We start from the raw sequence: 22,628 nt of genomic DNA, 5'->3' as shown, positions 1-22,628 counted from the left end.
CTCGACTTGTAATGAGAAGGTTGCCAATTAACTGCTTCTGTTGTGCCCCTGAGCAAGACCCTCAGCTCTCAATTATTCAAGTTGTGTTCAGTCATAATTGTATGTCGCTTTGGGCAAAAGCGTCAGTTAAATGCTGTACATGTAAATGAAATGACTTGCGTGTAAGAAGATGTTGTGAAATGAGTACATATGCAGACTGCAGAGCACATGTAGGCAGGTACACAGGCAGGCAGGTCATCCAGTCATTCAGTTTGGTCTGAATATCCGAGCATTTGATTTATTGATTTCTATCAGAATGTAATGAGTGTTTCACAAAAATATAAAATGTTTCTACAATAATTGACCTACTCCACCTTTAAACTGTATTCCGTCATTAAACACAGAAAAATAATCCTTAATGTAAATTAAATTAGTTTATAGGCTACTTTATAGTTTTATATGGTTGAAACTAGTTTACAGGCAATAACAGTAGTTTAGTTGTGACTAAGCATTGCACATTTTGTTTTGTGGCCAAATAGCAATGACTTGCCTGATTACTTGTACAATTTGTGTTCCTCTAACTCCAGAGATGTTATACTTTTGCCTTGTTTTCAGTTCATCATGAACCTCCTTCTTGAGTCTCCATAAATAACAGAATCACCTTATTCCACTGACAGGCAGCCGTTAGTGTGAGAAACTCAACCGCGTCCCCCACAGTTGTTCTGATTGGGTGGTGATGAGAACAATTCCCCCGGGGCTTTGCCCGACCCGTCAAAAAGATAAATGACAAAGCCACAAGAAAACCTTGCAATGATTAGGGTGCTTCTGCTCTGTCTCTTTGTCACCAGCTTCAAAAATGTGGGGTTTGTGGAAAGTCAGGATGAACAGGACGGAGCAGTTAGTGTCTCCAAGCAGGTAGCAAGATGGTCTAATACTGGAACATGAGCGCCTTTTTCAACATACCTGGACAAAGTAATGTTCAGTTAATGCTCAACATACTACACAGTCTTCACGTTAATATCCGCTACACATTACATAACCTACACATTAATGTTCACTACACAAACACTTAGCACAAACCTTGTTCTGATTGGGTAAGGCTTGGGCCACACTTTAACATTCTCTGAAACGTCATCAGTTGTGCTCTTGTGGTCCGACCCAGTCTGGGCTTTGCTACCTAAGAGAATGGAAGTGGACTAGTGCATGGGTTAATGTTATTTAGCAGTTGAGCGAATTAACTGTAGGAGCAGAGGCCTTTGAAATGTAGTACTGCTGTCAACTGCAAGTACTACAGTAAGAGCAGTCTACAACAATACAGAATTCACCAGTGTCAGGGAAGCGCAAACCTTACTGTATGTTTATTTGTTCCTGAGCAGAAGCGATTGTGCAGTGTGTATGACATCATAGCTAAAGTCCTAACAGAAAACAGCCTGACAGCTGGTGGGTACCAAATGCTCACTCATGAAAGTTAAAAGTGTGATATTTCTGTGCTTGCCAAAGAATCAAGACAGGTCCTCAACTACTTTGCCTTTTTCCGCATCAAAAACGTACCCCGTATTACGATTATCTTTCAATAACCAATAATTAATTGAGTCAGTCCACGCCAATTTCTTGATTCTTTCCATAGCAGCGAATCGCTTTTTAGGCGCGTACGGACAAACGGGCATTGTTGACATTATTTGATAGTATTAATATTAAAGAATTCTTTCGATGATTACTACTCATACACCGGGGGCACTACTAAACTGAAATGAGTGGGTATGAGGGTCTGGTTTTATGGGAGGAGTTGCACGCTTCTGTGCGCACTGAAAATTGTTTTAGACTCACGCGACCACACACGCAAGCCTAGTTAAACTATGTTTACATACCAGTGAATGAACGTGCATGTGTGTGTATATGCAAGTGTAAGTTATCATATGCAAATGTAAATAGTAGATAGTTTATGCAAAAATCTTTCCTAGATATATGCAAGAGTTTCATAGGTATGCAAGTTGTGTGCAGGTGTTTCACTGATTTCACCCTAAACTGCCCGTCATTAGTTATGAATATTATACATTTTTCACTGCACCGCCAGCTGTGTACTTTATAAAGGCTGTTGGTATGGCAACCAAGTGTAATTGTGGCGTCACACCGCGTAGAAGTTTATATATTTTAGTGCGCAGCGCAGTTTTCTCTGTTAGTTATAACCAGTTTGATCGCTGATATTTGATTTCGACTTAGAAACGCACTGACCGCATCTTGTCGGAATATCAAATAAGCTTTTCTTCATTCATCTTCATGAAATAGGGAGATTATAAATTATGGGATTTGTGCGAAATCGGTTTTGAGGAAAGAGTAGCCGTTGTGAGTACAGTGAGGATATCGACGTCCAGACCCGAGTAGCCTTTTATATGAATTAGCGAACCTCTCTAGCGGTCCTATCTAGCTAACTATCAGTGGTAGGATAAATACAGCTCCCGTACTTTGTGTGCAGCAACAACCACAGGGGACGTCGCTCTTGATATCTAGTTGACTATGCCAACGCTATCTTGCTAGTTAACTAACGGCACGGTTTAGGGATTTCGTTTCTAATATTAACTACCTAACGCTAGTTAAGATTAGCCCAAACATGTGGCTACATAGCTAGGTTAGGTAACCTAGCTAATGATTTTTATAGATTATTATTTAAATGAATGTTTATAGTGCATTAATACATTTAGCTAGCTACATCTTCCATTTTTTCATTGTTAACTGACCACGTTAATGCTAAACTATCTAGCTAGCTATGTTTGTTCCCTTTTAGTTTACTGTATTTACATTATGTAGCCCGATTTTTCTGCCTTTTGACTTGGAACTTTTCTGATTACATCGGTATGTTTTAGAATTGATAAAATGAGTTGGAAGATTCATTGATCTTTAAATGAACTGAACTTGGTTACGGGAGTTGTCTGCTCCGGAAAGATTCATTGATCTTTAAATGAACTGAACTTGGTTACGGGAGTTGTCTCCTCTGGAAAGATTCATTGATCTTTAAATGAACTGAACTTGGTTAGGGGAGTTGTCTGCTCCAGAAAAACTCATTTATCTTTAAATGAACTGAACTTGGTTAGAGGAGTTGTCTGCTCCGGAAAGATCCATTGAGCTTTAAGACATTAACATGAACATTTTCATCCCATTTGCTCTGGGCAGCATTGCCTCTGCCCTGTCCTTGTGTGTCATCGTCCAGTTTCAGCTGTTCCTTTTCGATAATCTTTTCTCTTGTATTTTGATATCGCCACTTCTTTCCTTCTTAACCTACAGTTGTTGTATTCTGCCCACTGGCTTTAGCTACCATACTCTCTCATGTTGATGATAAAATATAATTTCACAATCAGATCTGCAATTTTAGACAATGAACCACTCGAAGGATAAATGGGGTCATCTGAAACTATTGCTTTTACATAAATCATATAAAGTATAATTAAAATGCTCATTAAGGGAGAAACCAAGATTCAGACCAAAATTAAATCATATATGATTTTTGATTAAAATTATGTATTTATGATAAACATCTACCTTGTACCTTAAGGGCAGTAGGCTAAAGCCCATCTGGGGCCATATACAGTCAGATCAGTTTTAACTGATACCAGTACCGGTGACACCTGGCGCCATGCACCAGGCATCATCCCACTACCCGCTACAGTCGTTAAACCTACAGAGTTCTCTTAGAGGTTTACAGCAGTGAGGAAGTGGAAGTTTGAGCATAATTAAGTGGTTTTGCTGTCATCCATTTCTTCCCCAGTTATAATCATCCAGTTATTAAATTTCCTGTTTTCTCATTTCTACGTAAGTACCCTTGAGACTGGGGATTACAGAAGTAAGGACTGCCTGTTTAAAACTGTTAGTTTACAAGATTAACCACCTGATTTCACAACAAAAAAATTTTTTCCAAAAATGGTCACATGGTTTTCTAGAACAGGCTCTGCTACTGACTAAAGAGCATCCATGTCAAATTTTCCTGTACAGTTCCCTCAACCACAAAACAAGATGTATAACATTTAGTGACTTGGAAACATGTGCATTGCTGTATGTGTCTCACACAATGCAAAATATGTTTTACTGAATCAGTCACACAGTTTTTAAAAAATTAAATGTCACATAGTCAGACACCAGCATGAAAAAGAAACAAACATGACGTTTCAGTTTTAAAATGTAGTTTTTTGTTTGTTTTTGTTTTTGTTTGTTTCTCATTAATTATTATCCCAGGCGAATATGCACATGGCCTCATCAACCCCTGGGGACATTTACTTTATATTTCAGTTGTTTTAATAACAAATTCCTTATTTGTGTAGTTACACCTTTGAGATGTGTTGTTCAATAACTCATATTTTCAACATCCTCTATTAACATTACAAATTGCATTAGCATAATCAATGTCAATTTTTTCTATTAAGAATCTTTAACAAATTAGTTTTTGTTTGTGCAAAGCTCACTAAGCCCCTCCAAGGACAACAGTAAGATCCAGACTGTTCACAGCAGTTTTGCTGATTCATTAACAACGGCTTTTGCCTCAGTATAAGTGACACCTTTGTAGGTGCCACTGATGGGAAACTCCAGAACACTGTTGTTAAAGCAGGTAATTTGAACAGTGCCAGTGTAGGGGAGATCTACGGTGACACGGCCAATTGTGATGTCTACATCTACTACTTTCCCTGGAGGAACTTTGAAAGAGAAAGAGAACGTCTCAGTTTTTTCTTCAGAGTTCTCTAAACTATATGTGCTTTCAGTACCCACAGTAAAACCAAACCCAGTTTTTATTTCAACAACCTCAGGAATGCCTGCCTGCACTTCAAAGCTGAAGTTGAATTCAATCTTGTTGGTCACAGACCAGGATGACTTTTTGGTGACTGTTTTTGAGGATTCTATTTTGTATTCTTGCATCTCACTAGTATTGTTGTGGTAAGTCATTGATTTGATTTCCTCAACAGCCACCTTGGGTATCACACTATGAAGTGTGGGATAATTCATGTTCTTTAACACAGTAGACTTGATGGTGTTTATAAATTTGAAACCCAAGCTATCAATGTCTGAACCTGCTCTTCCTGTGACTCCCACGCAGATTCCAGAACCAGTATCAATTGGATATTCTGTTTTCAGCCCCCAGTCTGTCATATGTGCAAAAAATTCTGGGGAGCGATTGGTCTTGAACTTGATGGCACCCAGACGTGTTCCAGCTCCATTTCCCCACAGTGAGAGAGAAGTGAAGTGCTCTCCATCTTCAAATGTAAATTCTTTAAAGTCCCCGGCAGGATTTCCAAATTGCCTGCACTGGCCATCAGTAAGCCACACCTTTATGGCCTTGATCTGCCAGCCTCCTGCCCACACCCATATCTTTCGCAGAGTTGCTCCATTGCCAATACCATCAAAATCAAATTTGCCACCACCTTGCCCACCAATCACGAGCACTGGCGCCAGGTATGACATGGTCTTGCTCTTAATCGGAAGCTTAAAAAGACAAGACAATTACTGGATAATTGGTCCATTGGCCTCAAAACACATTATCTATGAACATATGGTAGGTATATATATCTAAGGTATGGTAGGTTTTGTGCTGATAGCATGATGATAGCATGATTAATCCATCTCACAATAATCACTGGTTTATTTATAAAGTTACTACTATAAATCTTAAATTGCATGCACCATTCCATCAAGTACAGTAATCATACTTACAGAGAGATTCTGAGTAGGGGTTAGAAAGATTCCTTCCCAGGGTATTGTTGTGTATTGTGTCAGCTGCAGGTTGGCCACTCTCTTAAATACAGCAGATAAAGTGGGCAGAGTCTGATGTACGCTGGGACTTCTGAAGAAATGGCTTTGGTGAGTGAGCAATTTTCTGACTTGCATTACGCAACATATACTTGGAAATTTAGTTGATATGAATCACAGTTAATATTTGGATAAATGGTCACAGACTTGACTCCTTGAATTCCATGAATCAATGATTATAGAGTGCTTCAGTAGTGCTATGGTCAGAGTGAATGAAAAGTCTTTCAACACACTCTTGCTCATTTGTTATGGAAATGTGATGAATTTCTTTTGTCTATTTGTTTGTCATTTTTCTTTTTAATCCTAACTAGTTTTGTTTAATGGTAGGTTTGTTGATGTTTTTATTACTTCTATGATTTTCAATGCAATGCAGAAAAAGTTAATCCAGCATTAACTTGGTGGAGAGGAATGGGGTGTATCATCAGCCCTTCTGAGTCAAACTGAGAGACAGTCAGCAAATGTACAGCATGAAAGAATATTGAAAAAATACAATTATTTATCTATCTGTAGTAACGATTTGTTCTGCAAAATCCAAATTTCACTCAAGTTCATCATAAAAACAACCTCATCTCTAAATTGTATGTACGGAAACAGAACAGAAGTGGGGAAATCCAGTCGAATAAACAGAAGGAGAACTAGCTCAACTGGAACTACCTAGATTGCATCAGGTTCAGTGGAAAGGCACGCCCTGTCCTCCTCAATAACACTATTTTATGTTGATTAATGAACATCAATGTTCAACACACTACACAACCTTCACAGTAATATTCAATACACAACCTTCACATTAATGATAAACACACTACATAAACTTTACATTAATGTTGAATATTAATGTGACGGTCGTGTAGTGAATATTAATGTTAAAGTTGTGTAGTGTGTTTGAACATTACTATGAACCTTCACATTAATGTTCAATACACTACATAACCTTCACATTAATGTTGATGGCAATGGTTGATGGCAAGATGGCAGCGCGGTAGCACGCAGCGGCCACTCCAGGTCCGATAAATGGTGCTATTGTGCCACTATCTGTAATCTCAACAACACATTTTTCCAGCAACTTAAACAATAAATACATGGGAACAAACAACCTCCATAGCCTGTGTCGTGTCCGTTGATGCAGGAAAGAAGAGACCGGAAACAGTACGTTATCTTGTGGCCTTTTATTAATGCAGAGCTCTGGAGATGTCACTTCACAGCGCAGTGCGAGTGAGATCTAAAGCATAACTTTGCAACAGACAGACTTATAGTTTTCTCGCCTTGCGCCACTTCCGCTTTTGTACTTTTCCATCTCAGCCGTCGCCTCTGTCTGACTGTCGCGTACACATATCTTCTTGCACAATCACACATATGCACGTCTAGGGCATTTCCTGTTCTGTCTGCACATACAGCAATTATTAAGTCAAGCATTAATCCTATTCCATTCTGTGCATTATTCTCTATTAGTATAAGCTTAGCATTCATTTAGTTTATGCAACCCCACACCTGTTACATTTAAGACATAATGCACAAACTTACCTGGACGACGGCGTGCTTCAGACACTCTGTGAGCGCGGGTTGCTATGCGAATCAGGCCTGCAGACCACGGCGTCGCCTGAGTCCGAATGCCGAAGGAGGAGACAAGGAAGCAGAAGCGGGGGAAGCGAGCTGGGGTCCGTGCTAGGCTAAAGGCTAATCCTAGCAGGCAAGCTCTACCATCTCTGTTCCTCTCAAATGTCTGCTCCTTGGATAATAAACTGGTCTGAATCAACCTTCTGCAGACTACACAGCGAAAGTTCAGAGGTTGCTGTGTTTTAGTCTTTACTGAAACGTGGCTCAGCGACAGTATTCCAGATGCCGTTATTCATCTGGTACTGCTCACCGCTGGTGGAGTTTGTATTTGTTTATAATCGCGCTGTATATTCTACCCAGCGCGCACACACGAGAGGCTCTCCAGGAGCTGTATGGAGCGATTATTGAACTGCAGACGGACTGTTTATTGTCCCCGGAGATTTCTACCACGCAAATCTCAAGTCAGTACTGCCTAAATTCCATCAACATGTGAACTTTGCAACAAGAAGAGCGAACATGCTGGATCTTGTTTACCACCATCGTCCCCGTGCCTAAGAAGCCCACGGTGTTGTGTCTCAATGACTACCGTCCTGTCGCACTCACATCCATCATCATGAAGTGCTTCGAGAGACTCGTCTTGAGACACATCAAGACCCAGCGTCCCCCTTCTCTGGACCCCCTGCACTTCGCGTACCCCTCCAACCGCTCTACGGATGATGCCATCTCCACCACACTTCATCTGGCACTCATACATCTGGATAAAAAGGGCACCTGCATAAGAATGCTTTTCATAGACTTCAGTTAAGCATTCAACACCATTGTTCCTCAGCATCTGATTGGGAAGTTGAGCTTACTGGGTTTGAACACCTCCCTCTGCAACTGGATCCTGGATTTCTTGATTGGTAGACCTCAGTCAGTCCGGATCAGGAGCAGCACTTCCAACACCACCACATTGAGTACTGGTGCTCCCCAGGGCAGCATACTCAGCCCTCTGCTGTTCACACTGCTGACTCATGACTGTGCAGCAATGCACAGTTCGAATCACATCATCAAGTTCGCTGATGACAAGACTGTGGTGGGTCTCATCAACAAGGATGATGAATCAGCATACAGAGAGGAGGTGCGGGAACTGGTGAGCTGGTGCAAGGTCAACAACCTGTATCTGAATGTTGACAAAACAAAAGAGATGGTTGTTGACTTCAGGAGAGCAAGGCGAGATCACTCCCTGCTTGCCATCAATGGCTCCTCAGTGGAGATTGTCAAGAACATCACTTGGTGTTCGCTTAGCGGAGAACCTCACCTGGACCCTGAACACCAGTTCCATCACCAAGAGAGCCCAACAATGTCTTTACTTCCTTCGGAAGCTGAGGAAAGCCCATCTCCCATCACCCATCCTCACTACCTTCTATAGAGGTACTATAAAGAGCATCCTGAGCAGCTGCATCACTACCTGGTTTGGGAACTGCACCGTCTTTGACCGCAAAGCCCTCCAGAGAACAGTGAGAACAGCTGAGAAGATCATTGGGGTCTGTCTTCCCTCCATCACGGACATCTACACAACACACTGCATCTGAAAAGTCACCAACATTGTGAAAGACCCCACACACCCCTCACACGAACTGTTCACTCCGGAAGAAGGTACCACAGCATCCGGTCCCGCAACTCCAGACTGTGCAACAGCTTCTTCTCATAAGCCATTAGACTCCTGAACTCTGGTTAACTCCAATCCCAATTCAGGTTCCAAAAATGGACACTTTTATACACACACATACACACATGCTTATACACAGTCACACACACATACATACATATCCATACACCCACTCGCACATTGTTTTGCATCAAACTAGTGCTGAAGTCGAACTTCACACAAATAAAATATGCACTCCTGTTGCAGTCTTGCACATTATCCTACTTGCTGCTAGAGTACTATACTAAACCAGCACTGTACTCTGAACTTTTCTGGCTGCTACCGGTGACTGCTATGTTCAGTACAGCATGTCACTGACTCACTTTATGCACAACTCATTTTACATATTCTAAGTACTGTGTACTGGACTAAAAAATTGCACTGTCTATTCATTTTGTATTTTTGTATTGGTCCTGTCCTGTATTTATTTATAGTTTGACATTTTTGCACTGTATTGGATTGTTTGCACTTGTGTAGCGTGTTGTCTGTTGCACTGTTGTTTTGTGTTGCACCATGGTCCTGGAGGAACATTGTCTTGTTTTTGCTGTATACTTGTATATAGCTGAAATGACAATAAAGCCTGTTTGAACTTTGAACTTGAACTTGATTACACAACCTTCACAGTAATATTCAATACACAACACAACCTTCACATTCTTCGTTTGAGAATATCCGACATCTGCACATAGTCAGTTCTGGTGGGTTCCTGCGTCACTGGTATGAGTACAGTGGTTCAATTTTATCAGGCTACATCTGTTGCACTGTTGACTCGATTACCTTTAAGCCCTCTGGTCTGAACTAGATTACGATGCATAGCTTGCGCATCAAATCTCGTCCTAACAGGGAGAGCGTGTGAGTAATGCTCTAGGGTAGTATGTCCGCTGGCCCCTACCGTAGTCAATGTTTTTTCCAGATAACGGGATGTCTAATTTCCTAACCTGAATTACAGATTTTGCAGCACCTGAGTCCACCAGGAATGACATACGTATACCCTGCACTGTTGGGGACAGTTGTGGCAAGCAAGAGTGAGGAGGTGCGGTTATACTTCAGATATGAGAGAGAGAGTGTGTGGTGCGTGTGTGCTCTTATCTGTAGCTGCGGTTGACCCGTCCCCAGCTCTGCCGATCAGTCTGCTTCCTCGTCTTAGCCCCTCTCCTTCCATGTTTTACAGATTCTTGCAAAGTGTTCTTTCTTTCCACATGTGTAGCATCGGTCATCTCTTTCGCCGTCATCCTGCTCTTAGCTCCCTCTTCCTCTTCCTCTTCCACGGCCTCGTCCTCGACCACGGCCTCTGCCTCTTTGTCCTGCGACAGCTTGATACATTGTGAGGGCTGCTTGATGTGCCTCACTCTCTTTCCTCGTTTGTTTTTTTTTTCTGATATGGTTCTCAGCTGTTTATCAGAGTGGATGGCATACTGCTCGATAGTGCTCATGGGAGCCATTTTCATAGCTTGCATACTTCTTTCCTGATTTCGTCTCGTAGACCGTTCATGAAGCTATTGCGGAGGTGGGCTTCCCATGCTGAGCCCTCAGCCGGTCCCGCTGCCATCCTTTTTATCTTTCTATTCCACAGTGGGTAGTGTGGACTTCTATGAGTCTGCCACGGTATTCTGCCACATTCTCCTCCGGCCCTTGTCTGCAGCCAGCTATGATGGCAGTGCTAACTCATATTGGGAATGCCATGGTTGCATGGCCATGGCTGACTATCGAGAGCCGCCACGTGCATGGCTGCAATGGCGTCGTCGTAAGGGCCGGGTCGTTCTGGGTAGGCTGGGGGAAAGACTTTGGAATAGGCTTGCACCATCGTCGCCAGAGTGTCTTGCTTTGGCCTCGGCATGAGTTGCCTTGGCTCTTGGCTTGGTCCCGGTGCTGCAGCTCCTATCACAGGCCCTCGTTCCTCTTCGGCCAGTGGTTGAACTGGTGGGGCAGGCACTGCAGTGCCGCTGCTACCGGTGGAGCGCGGGGCATTGGTGGGCAGGAGTCAGTATCGGGGTCAACCTTGGAAACCTGAACAGGCTGAAGCATCTGAAGCATGCAGTTAACATCCCCCTCCCTCTTCTTCCTTTCTCTCTCTTCTGCCTCCCCCATCCAACTCTCCCATGCTCCCCAATCAATGGTAATCAGTCCCTTTCTTTCCGCCTCCCTCAGATTATACTGTATACATCGGAGTTTATTTATCCCCATACAACCTTCCGGTGGAAACCCGCATTTACTCTATAATGTTATTTGAGCTGTTACGTCTGGCCTATATTTATTCTCCATGTCTGTACATAACTGCCACTTCCATTTTTGAGGCTGACACCCTGACGGTGCAGCTGTTTCAGCTTTTTGTTTTTTACTTTAACTGTTACCCATTACTGCATTAATAATAAAATCAAATCAAAGAAATCAATAAAATGCGTTATTAACCCGTTAGTGTTACAGAATAATACTCTCTCACTTTTTTTTTCTCTCTGCACAATCAGAGGCATCAAACAATCAGTTTCATACCAATATTGGAAAGTTATTTACTACTTACTCTACGTCAGTTGGCTTTTGTCATCCGTACAACGTTGACACTGTCGTCCTCCATACTAAAAACAAACTTTCCCGAGTGGCCCTGATCCGAGGCTCGTTGCAGTCGACTCTTTACCACTCTCTTCTGTCAACGGGAGGGGACTCCGGTGTTTCCTTACAGTTTATCTTTTGGAGTCTACACTTTTTTGCCCCAGTGTCGTCACACTGCACCGGGTCCCAGACCCTTGAGGTCCCAGACCTCCCTACAACAGCCACCGGCAGTCCAGATCCCGCCTCTGGAACTCCTTTCTCCCTTTCTCACATATTTCCTACTTCCTCTTATAAGCAAGCATTAAGCATTTTTCCCTCACAGCCATATATGATTTTTAATTAAAACTATGTATTTATGATAAACATTTTGCACCTTAAAGGCCCATCTGGGGCCATGCACAGTCAAATCACTTTTAACTGATACCAGTACCAGTACCAGTGACACCTGGCACCACACACCATGCATCACCCCACTACCACATTATTGTGACTGATGTTTGAAAATGTTCCACCACCCACAATAAGGTGACCAGCAGCATTGATCATGTGGTCAGAAACAGTGATGACACACTGTGCACAGTGTTTGATGGGCTATAGTCTTTACATCTCTAAGAGAACTCTAGGCTTACAGCAGTGAGGAAGTGGAAGTTTGAGCATAATTAAATTGTTCTGCTGTCATCCATTTCATCCCCAGTTATAATCATCCAGTTATTAAATTTTCTATTTTCTCATTTCTACATGCATTGATGTACATGTCTCACACAATGCAAAAGATGTTTTATTGATACAAAGTCACAGTTTTAAAAATTAAAGGGTCACATAGTAAGACACCAGCATTAAAAGGCAAACAAGCATGACATTTCAGTGTTTGAATTTTAAAATGTAGTATTCTGTTTATTTGTTTGTCATTAATTATAATTCCGGGCCAATATGCACATGGCCTCATCAACCCCTGGGGGACTTTTATTTTATATTATTTTCTTATGAATTCCTTATTTGTGCAGTTACACCTTTGAGATGTGTTGCTCAACAACTGTCACATATTTAAACCATCCCCCATTAACATTACAAAAGGCTTGGCATAATCAATGTTAATTTTTTCTTAGGTCTTGAACAATTTTTTAACAATGTTTATGTTTGTGCAAAGCTCACCAAGCCCCTCCAAAGACAACAGAAAGAATCAGATTGTTCACAGCAAGTTTGCTTACTATTTTTCATTAACAGTGGCTTTTGCCTCAGTGTAAGTGACACCCTTGTAGGTTCCACTGATGGGAAACTCCAGAACATTGTTGTTAAGGCAGGTAATTTGGGCAGTGCCAGTGTAGGGGAGATCTACGGTGACACGGCCAATTGTGACGTCTACATTTACTGTTTTCCCAGGAGGAACTTTGACAGGGAAAGACAACTGCTCAGTTTTCTCTTCAGAGTTCTCTAAACCACGTGTGCTTTCAGATCCCACTGTAAAACCAAACCCAGTGCTTATATCAACAACCTCAGGAATGCCTGCCTGCACTTCAAAGCTGAAGTTGAATTCAATTTTGTTGGTCACAGACCAGGATGACTTTTTGGTGATTGTTTTTGAGGATTCCATTGTGTATTCTTGCATTTCACTAGTATTGTTGTTGTAAGTCATGGATTTTATTTCCTCAACAACCACCTTGGGTATCAGACTATGAAGTGTGGGATAATTCATGTTCTTTAACACAGTAGACCTGATGGTGTTTATAAATTTGAAACCCAACCTATCAATGTCTGAACCTGCTCCTCCTAAGACTCCCATGCAGATTCCAGAACCAATATCAATTGGATATTCTGTTTTCAGCTGCCAGTCTGTCATATGTGCAAAAAACTCTCTAGAGCGATTGGTCTTGAACTTGATGGCACCCAGACGTGTTCCAGCTCCATTTCCCCACAGTGAGAGAGAAGTGAAGTGCTCTCCATCTTCAAATGTAAATTCTTTAAAGTCCCCGGTAAGTTGTCCAAATTCCCCGCACTGGCCATCAGTAAGCCACACCTTTATGCCCTTGATCTGCCAGCCTCCTGCCCACACCCATATCTTTCGCAGAGTTGCTCCATTGCCAATACCATCAAAATGAAATTCGCTACCACCATGCCCACCAATCATCAGCACTGGCGCCAGGTATGACATGGTCTTGCTCTTAATCTGAATCTTAAAAAGACAAGACAATTACTGGATAATAGGTCCTTTGGCCTCAAAACACATTATCTATGAACATATGGTAGGTATATATATCTAAGGTATGGTAGGTTTTATGCTGATAGCATGATTAATGCATCTCACGATAATCACTGGTTTATGTATAAAGTTACTACTATAAATCTTAAATTGCATGCACCATTCCACCAAGTACAGTAATCATACTTACAGAAAGATTCCTTCCCAATTCGTGTATTGTGTCAGCTGCAAGTTGGGTGCTCTCTTAAATAGAGCAGATAAAGTGGGTGGAGTCTGATGTACACTGGGATGCCTGAAGAAATGGGCTTGGTGAGTGAGAAGTCTTCAGGTATATCTGACTTTCATTACACAATGAATACTGGGAACGTCAGGTATTAAACATTATAAATGGTCACAAACCTTGAATTCCATGAATCAAGGATTATAGTAGTGTTTTGGCAAGAGTGAGTGAAAGTCTTCAACACAGACTCTGGCTAATTTGTTGTGGAAATATGAAGAATATGTGTATATATATATATATATATATATATATATATATATGTGTGTGTGTGTGTGTGTGTGTGTGTGTGTGTGTGTGTGTGTGTGTGTGTGTGTGTGTGTGTGTGTGTGTGTGTGTGTGTGTAAATAAAGGCACACCCAGTCCTCCTCAGTAAGAAAACTTGCTTTTCCTCCTCAGTAAGAAAACATGCATACCTCTTCTGTTCACAGTTACATTTAAGCCATTTATCACATGCTCTTACAGGCAATAACAGTAGTTTAGTTGTGATTAAGCATTGCACATTTTGTTTTGTGGCCAAATAGCAATGACTTGCCTGATTACTTGTACAATTTGTGTTCCTCTAACTCCAGAGATGTTATACTTTTGCCTTGTTTTCAGTTCATCATGAACCTCCTTCTTGAGTCTCCATAAATAACAGAATCACCTTATTCCACTGACAGGCAGCCGTTAGTGTGAGAAACTCAACCGCGTCCCCCACAGCTGTTCTGATTGGGTGGTGATGAGAACAATTCCCCCGGGGCTTTGCCCGACCCGTCAAAAAGATAAATGACAAAGCCACAAGAAAACCTTGCAATGATTAGGGTGCTTCTGCTCTGTCTCTTTGTCACCAGCTTCAAAAATGTGGGGTTTGTGGAAAGTCAGGATGAACAGGACGGAGCAGTTAGTGTCTCCAAGCAGGTAGCAAGATGGTCTAATACTGGAACATGAGCGCCTTTTTCAACATACCTGGACAAAGTAATGTTCAGTTAATGCTCAACATACTACACAGTCTTCACGTTAATATCCGCTACACATTACATAACCTACACATTAATGTTCACTACACAAACACTTAGCACAAACCTTGTTCTGATTGGGTAAGGCTTGGGCCACACTTTAACATTCTCTGAAACGTCATCAGTTGTGCTCTTGTGGTCCGACCCAGTCTGGGCTTTGCTACCTAAGAGAATGGAAGTGGACTGGTGCATGGGTTAATGTTATTTAGCAGTTGAGCGAATTAACTGTAGGAGCAGAGGCCTTTGAAATGTAGTACTGCTGTCAACTGCAAGTACTACAGTAAGAGCAGTCTACAACAATACAGAATTCACCAGTGTCAGGGAAGCGCAAACCTTACTGTATGTTTATTTGTTCCTGAGCAGAAGCGATTGTGCAGTGTGTATGACATCATAGCTAAAGTCCTAACAGAAAACAGCCTGACAGCTGGTGGGTACCAAATGCTCACTCATGAAAGTTAAAAGTGTGATATTTCTCTGCTTGCCAAAGAATCAAGACAGGTCCTCAACTACTTTGCCTTTTTCCGCATCAAAAACGTACCCCGTATTACGATTATCTTTCAATAACCAATAATTAATTGAGTCAGTCCACGCCAATTTCTTGATTCTTTCCATAGCAGCGAATCGCTTTTTAGGCGCGTACGGACAAACGGGCATTGTTGACATTATTTGATAGTATTAATATTAAAGAATTCTTTCGATGATTACTACTCATACACCGTGGGCACTACTAAACTGAAATGAGTGGGTATGAGGGTCTGGTTTTATGGGAGGAGTTGCACGCTTCTGTGCGCACTGAAAATTGTTTTAGACTCACGCGACCACACACGCAAGCCTAGTTAAACTCTGTTTACATACCAGTGAATGAACATCCATGTGTGTGTATATGCAAGTGTAAGTTATCATATGCAAATGTAAATAGTAGATAGTTTATGCAAAAATCTTTCCTAGATATATGCAAGAGTTTCATAGGTATGCAAGTTGTGTGCAAGTGTTTCACTGATTTCACCCTAAACTGCCCGTCATTAGTTATGAATATTATACATTTTTCACTGCACCGCCAGCTGTGTACTTTATAAAGGCTGTTGGTATGGCAACCAAGTGTAATTGTGGCGTCACACCGCGTAGAAGTTTATATATTTTAGTGCGCAGCGCAGTTTTCTCTGTTAGTTATAACCAGTTTGATCGCTGATATTTGATTTCGACTTAGAAACGCACTGACCGCATCTTGTCGGAATATCAAATAAGCTTTTCTTCATTCATCTTCATGAAATAGGGAGATTATAAATTATGGGATTTGTGCGAAATCGGTTTTGAGGAAAGAGTAGTCGTTGTGAGTACAGTGAGGATATCGACGTCCAGATCCGAGTAGCCTTTTATATGAATTAGCGAACCTATCTAGCGGTCCTATCTAGCTAACTATCAGTGGTAGGATAAATACAGCTCCCGTACTTTGTGTGTAGCAACAACCACAGGGGACGTCGCTCTTGATATCTAGTTGACTATGCCAACGCTATCTTGCTGGTTAACTAACGGCACGGTTTAGGGATTTCGTTTCTAATATTAACTACCTAACGCTAGTTAACATTAGCCCAAACATGTGGCTACATAGCTAGGTTAGATAACCTAGCTAATGATTTTTATAGATTATTATTTAAATGAATGTTTATAGTGCATTAATACATTTAGCTAGCTACATCTTCCATTTTTTCATTGTTAACTGACCACGTTAATGCTAAACTATCTAGCTAGCTATGTTTGTTCCCTTTTAGTTTACTGTATTTACATTATGTAGCCCGATTTTTCTGCCTTTTGACTTGGAACTTTTCTGATTACATCCGTATGTTTTAGAATTGATAAAATGAGTTGGAGGAAAAATACCTGAATTGAATTTCGTTAGGGGAGTTGTCTCCTCTGGAAAGATTCATTGATCTTTAAATAAACTGAACTTGGTTACGGGAGTTGTCTCCTCTGGAAAGATCCATTGATCTTTAAATGAACTGAACTTGGTTAGGGGAGTTGTCTGCTCCAGAAAAACTCATTTATCTTTAAATGAACTGAACTTGGTTAGAGGAGTTGTCTGCTCCGGAAAGATTCATTGAGCTTTAAGACATTAACATGAACATTTTCATCCCATTTGCTCTGGGCAGCATTGCCTCTGCCCTGTCCTTGTGTGTCATCGTCAAGTTTCAGCTGTTCCTTTTCGCTAATCTTTTCTCTTGTATTTTGATATCGCCACTTCTTTCCTTCTTAACCTACAGTTGTTGTATTCTGCCCACTGGCTTTAGCTACCATACTCTCTCATGTTGATAAAATATAACTTCACAATCATCTGCAATTTTAGACAATGAACCACTCGAAGGATAAGTGGGGTCATCTGAAACTATTGCTTTTACATAAATCATATAAAGTATAATTAAAATGCTCATTAAGGGAGAAACCAAGATTCAGACCAAAATTAAATCATATATGATTTTTGATTAAAATTATGTATTTATGATAAACATCTACCTTGTACCTTAAGGGCAGTAGGCTAAAGCCCATCTGGGGCCATATACAGTCAGATCAGTTTTAACTGATACCAGTACCGGTGACACCTGGCGCCATGCACCAGGCATCATCCCACTACCTGCTACAGTCTTTAAACCTACAGAGTTCTCTTAGAGGTTTACAGCAGTGAGGAAGTGGAAGTTTGAGCATAATTAAGTTGTTTTGCTGTCATCCATTTCTTCCCCAGTTATAATCATCCAGTTATTAAATTTCCTGTTTTCTCATTTCTACGTAAGTACCCTTGAGACTGGGGATTACAGAAGTAAGGACTGCCTGTTTAAAACTGTTAGTTTACAAGATTAACCACCTGATTTCACAACAAAAAATTTTTTTCCAAAAATGGTCACATGGCCTCATCAACCCCTGGGGACATTTACTTTATATTTCAGTTGTTTTAATAACAAATTCCTTATTTGTGTAGTTACACCTTTGAGATGTGTTGTTCAATAACTCATATTTTCAACATCCTCCATTAACATTACAAATTTCATTAGCATAATCAATGTCAATTTTTTATATTAAGAATCTTTAACAAATTAGTTTTTGTTTGTGCAAAGCTCACTAAGCCCCTCCAAGGACAACAGTAAGATCCAGACTGTTCACAGCAGTTTTGCTGATTCATTAACAACGGCTTTTGCCTCAGTATAAGTGACACCTTTGTAGGTGCCACTGATGGGAAACTCCAGAACACTGTTGTTAAAGCAGGTAATTTGAACAGTGCCAGTGTAGGGGAGATCTACGGTGACACGGCCAATTGTGACATCTACATCTACTACTTTCCCTGGAGGAACTTTGACAGGGAAAGAGAACAGCTCAGTTTTTTCTTCAGAGTTCTCTAAACTATATGTGCTTTCAGTACCCACAGTAAAACCAAACCCAGTTTTTATTTCAACAACCTCAGGAATGCCTGCCTGCACTTCAAAGCTGAAGTTGAATTCAATCTTGTTGGTCACAGACCAGGATGACTTTTTGGTGACTGTTTTTGAGGATTCTATTTTGTATTCTTGCATCTCACTAGTATTGTTGTGGTAAGTCATTGATTTGATTTCCTCAACAGCCACCTTGGGTATCACACTATGAAGTGTGGGATAATTCACGTTCTTTAACACAGTAGACTTGATGGTGTTTATAAATTTGAAACCCAAGCTATCAATGTCTGAACCTGCTCTTCCTGTGACTCCCACGCAGATTCAAGAACTAGTATCAATTGGATATTCTGTTTTCAGCCCCCAGTCTGTCATATGTGCAAAAAATTCTGGGGAGCGATTGGTCTTGAACTTGATGGCACCCAGACGTGTTCCAGCTCCATTTCCCCACAGTGAGAGAGAAGTGAAGTGCTCTCCATCTTCAAATGTAAATTCTTTAAAGTCCCCGGCAGGATTTCCAAATTGCCTGCACTGGCCATCAGTAAGCCACACCTTTATGGCCTTGATCTGCCAGCCTCCTGCCCACACCCATATCTTTCGCAGAGTTGCTCCATTGCCAATACCATCAAAATCAAATTTGCCACCACCTTGCCCACCAATCACGAGCACTGGCGCCAGGTATGACATGGTCTTGCTCTTAATCAGAAGCTTAAAAAGACAAGACAATTACTGGATAATAGGTCCTTTGGCCTCAAAACACATTATCTATGAACATATGGTAGGTATATATATCTAAGGTATGGTAGGTTTTGTGCTGATAGCATGATGATAGCATGATTAATCCATCTCACAATAATCACTGGTTTATTTATAAAGTTACTACTATAAATCTTAAATTGCATGCACCATTCCATCAAGTACAGTAATCATACTTACAGAGAGATTCTGAGTAGGGGTTAGAAAGATTCCTTCCCAGGGTATTGTTGTGTATTGTGTCAGCTGCAGGTTGGCCACTCTCTTAAATACAGCAGATAAAGTGGGCAGAGTCTGATGTACGCTGGGACTTCTGAAGAAATGGCTTTGGTGAGTGAGCAATTTTCTGACTTGCATTACGCAACATATACTTGGAAATTTAGTTGATATGAATCACAGTTAATATTTGGATAAATGGTCACAGACTTGACTCCTTGAATTCCATGAATCAATGATTATAGAGTGCTTCAGTAGTGCTATGGTCAGAGTGAATGAAAAGTCTTTCAACACACTCTTGCTCATTTGTTATGGAAATGTGATGAATTTCTTTTGTCTATTTGTTTGTCATTTTTCTTTTTAATCCTAACTAGTTTTGTTTAATGGTAGGTTTGTTGATGTTTTTATTACTTCTATGATTTTCAATGCAATGCAGAAAAAGTTAATCCAGCATTAACTTGGTGGAGAGGAATGGGGTGTATCATCAGCCCTTCTGAGTCAAACTGAGAGACAGTCAGCAAATGTACAGCATGAAAGAATATTGAAAAAATACAATTATTTATCTATCTGTAGTAACGATTTGTTCTGCAAAATCCAAATTTCACTCAAGTTCATCATAAAAACAACCTCATCTCTAAATTGTATGTACGGAAACAGAACAGAAGTGGGGAAATCCAGTCGAATAAACAGAAGGAGAACTAGCTCAACTGGAACTACCTAGATTGCATCAGGTTCAGTGGAAAGGCACGCCCTGTCCTCCTCAATAACACTATTTTATGTTGATTAATGAACATCAATGTTCAACACACTACACAACCTTCACAGTAATATTCAATACACAACCTTCACATTAATGATAAACACACTACATAAACTTTACATTAATGTTGAATATTAATGTGACGGTCGTGTAGTGAATATTAATGTTAAAGTTGTGTAGTGTGTTTGAACATTACTATGAACCTTCACATTAATGTTCAATACACTACATAACCTTCACATTAATGTTGATGGCAATGGTTGATGGCAAGATGGCAGCGCGGTAGCACGCAGCGGCCACTCCAGGTCCGATAAATGGTGCTATTGTGCCACTATCTGTAATCTCAACAACACATTTTTCCAGCAACTTAAACAATAAATACATGGGAACAAACAACCTCCATAGCCTGTGTCGTGTCCGTTGATGCAGGAAAGAAGAGACCGGAAACAGTACGTTATCTTGTGGCCTTTTATTAATGCAGAGCTCTGGAGATGTCACTTCACAGCGCAGTGCGAGTGAGATCTAAAGCATAACTTTGCAACAGACAGACTTATAGTTTTCTCGCCTTGCGCCACTTCCGCTTTTGTACTTTTCCATCTCAGCCGTCGCCTCTGTCTGACTGTCGCGTACACATATCTTCTTGCACAATCACACATATGCACGTCTAGGGCATTTCCTGTTCTGTCTGCACATACAGCAATTATTAAGTCAAGCATTAATCCTATTCCATTCTGTGCATTATTCTCTATTAGTATAAGCTTAGCATTCATTTAGTTTATGCAACCCCACACCTGTTACATTTAAGACATAATGCACAAACTTACCTGGACGACGGCGTGCTTCAGACACTCTGTGAGCGCGGGTTGCTATGCGAATCAGGCCTGCAGACCACGGCGTCGCCTGAGTCCGAATGCCGAAGGAGGAGACAAGGAAGCAGAAGCGGGGGAAGCGAGCTGGGGTCCGTGCTAGGCTAAAGGCTAATCCTAGCAGGCAAGCTCTACCATCTCTGTTCCTCTCAAATGTCTGCTCCTTGGATAATAAACTGGTCTGAATCAACCTTCTGCAGACTACACAGCGAAAGTTCAGAGGTTGCTGTGTTTTAGTCTTTACTGAAACGTGGCTCAGCGACAGTATTCCAGATGCCGTTATTCATCTGGTACTGCTCACCGCTGGTGGAGTTTGTATTTGTTTATAATCGCGCTGTATATTCTACCCAGCGCGCACACACGAGAGGCTCTCCAGGAGCTGTATGGAGCGATTATTGAACTGCAGACGGACTGTTTATTGTCCCCGGAGATTTCTACCACGCAAATCTCAAGTCAGTACTGCCTAAATTCCATCAACATGTGAACTTTGCAACAAGAAGAGCGAACATGCTGGATCTTGTTTACCACCATCGTCCCCGTGCCTAAGAAGCCCACGGTGTTGTGTCTCAATGACTACCGTCCTGTCGCACTCACATCCATCATCATGAAGTGCTTCGAGAGACTCGTCTTGAGACACATCAAGACCCAGCGTCCCCCTTCTCTGGACCCCCTGCACTTCGCGTACCCCTCCAACCGCTCTACGGATGATGCCATCTCCACCACACTTCATCTGGCACTCATACATCTGGATAAAAAGGGCACCTGCATAAGAATGCTTTTCATAGACTTCAGTTAAGCATTCAACACCATTGTTCCTCAGCATCTGATTGGGAAGTTGAGCTTACTGGGTTTGAACACCTCCCTCTGCAACTGGATCCTGGATTTCTTGATTGGTAGACCTCAGTCAGTCCGGATCAGGAGCAGCACTTCCAACACCACCACATTGAGTACTGGTGCTCCCCAGGGCAGCATACTCAGCCCTCTGCTGTTCACACTGCTGACTCATGACTGTGCAGCAATGCACAGTTCGAATCACATCATCAAGTTCGCTGATGACAAGACTGTGGTGGGTCTCATCAACAAGGATGATGAATCAGCATACAGAGAGGAGGTGCGGGAACTGGTGAGCTGGTGCAAGGTCAACAACCTGTATCTGAATGTTGACAAAACAAAAGAGATGGTTGTTGACTTCAGGAGAGCAAGGCGAGATCACTCCCTGCTTGCCATCAATGGCTCCTCAGTGGAGATTGTCAAGAACATCACTTGGTGTTCGCTTAGCGGAGAACCTCACCTGGACCCTGAACACCAGTTCCATCACCAAGAGAGCCCAACAATGTCTTTACTTCCTTCGGAAGCTGAGGAAAGCCCATCTCCCATCACCCATCCTCACTACCTTCTATAGAGGTACTATAAAGAGCATCCTGAGCAGCTGCATCACTACCTGGTTTGGGAACTGCACCGTCTTTGACCGCAAAGCCCTCCAGAGAACAGTGAGAACAGCTGAGAAGATCATTGGGGTCTGTCTTCCCTCCATCACGGACATCTACACAACACACTGCATCTGAAAAGTCACCAACATTGTGAAAGACCC

At 41.6% G+C, this 22,628-nt stretch overlaps 2 protein-coding genes and 1 pseudogene across 3 annotated transcripts; all 3 read right to left on the bottom strand.

Annotated features, from left to right (window-relative positions):
- Positions 1 to 913: 913 nt before the first annotated feature.
- On the bottom strand, positions 914 to 5,708 carry LOC118242006 (aerolysin-like protein). Of its 2 annotated transcripts, XR_004776488.1 has the most exons (3): positions 5,671 to 5,708; positions 1,060 to 1,156; positions 914 to 942 (listed from the first exon to the last, which is right to left on the bottom strand). XR_004776488.1 is itself a non-coding variant. In XM_035530064.1 (2 exons), the coding sequence occupies exon 2, from the start codon at positions 5,419 to 5,421 to the stop codon at positions 4,468 to 4,470; it is 954 nt and encodes a 317-aa protein (XP_035385957.1). In that variant the 5' UTR covers positions 5,422 to 5,442; positions 5,671 to 5,704; the 3' UTR covers positions 4,368 to 4,467. The 2 variants fall into 2 exon arrangements, 1 of the variants encoding a protein (XP_035385957.1); XM_035530064.1 differs by lacking the exons at positions 914 to 942; positions 1,060 to 1,156 and adding an exon at positions 4,368 to 5,442 and having other exon boundaries at positions 5,671 to 5,704.
- A 6,914-nt stretch (positions 5,709 to 12,622) lies between these two features.
- On the bottom strand, positions 12,623 to 14,037 carry LOC118242004 (aerolysin-like protein). The gene is made up of 2 exons (XM_035530056.1): positions 13,945 to 14,037; positions 12,623 to 13,727 (listed from the first exon to the last, which is right to left on the bottom strand). Exon 2 carries the CDS (start codon positions 13,704 to 13,706, stop codon positions 12,765 to 12,767), a length of 942 nt encoding a protein of 313 aa, XP_035385949.1. The 5' UTR covers positions 13,707 to 13,727; positions 13,945 to 14,037; the 3' UTR covers positions 12,623 to 12,764.
- A 3,852-nt stretch (positions 14,038 to 17,889) lies between these two features.
- Positions 17,890 to 19,419, bottom strand: LOC118242003 (annotated as a pseudogene).
- Positions 19,420 to 22,628: the final 3,209 nt, after the last annotated feature.

The sequence above is a fragment of the Electrophorus electricus genome, chromosome 9, assembly GCF_013358815.1.
Source record: "Electrophorus electricus isolate fEleEle1 chromosome 9, fEleEle1.pri, whole genome shotgun sequence".
Lineage (NCBI taxonomy): Eukaryota > Metazoa > Chordata > Actinopteri > Gymnotiformes > Gymnotidae > Electrophorus > Electrophorus electricus.
This window is presented reverse-complemented; position numbering and strand designations above follow the sequence as displayed.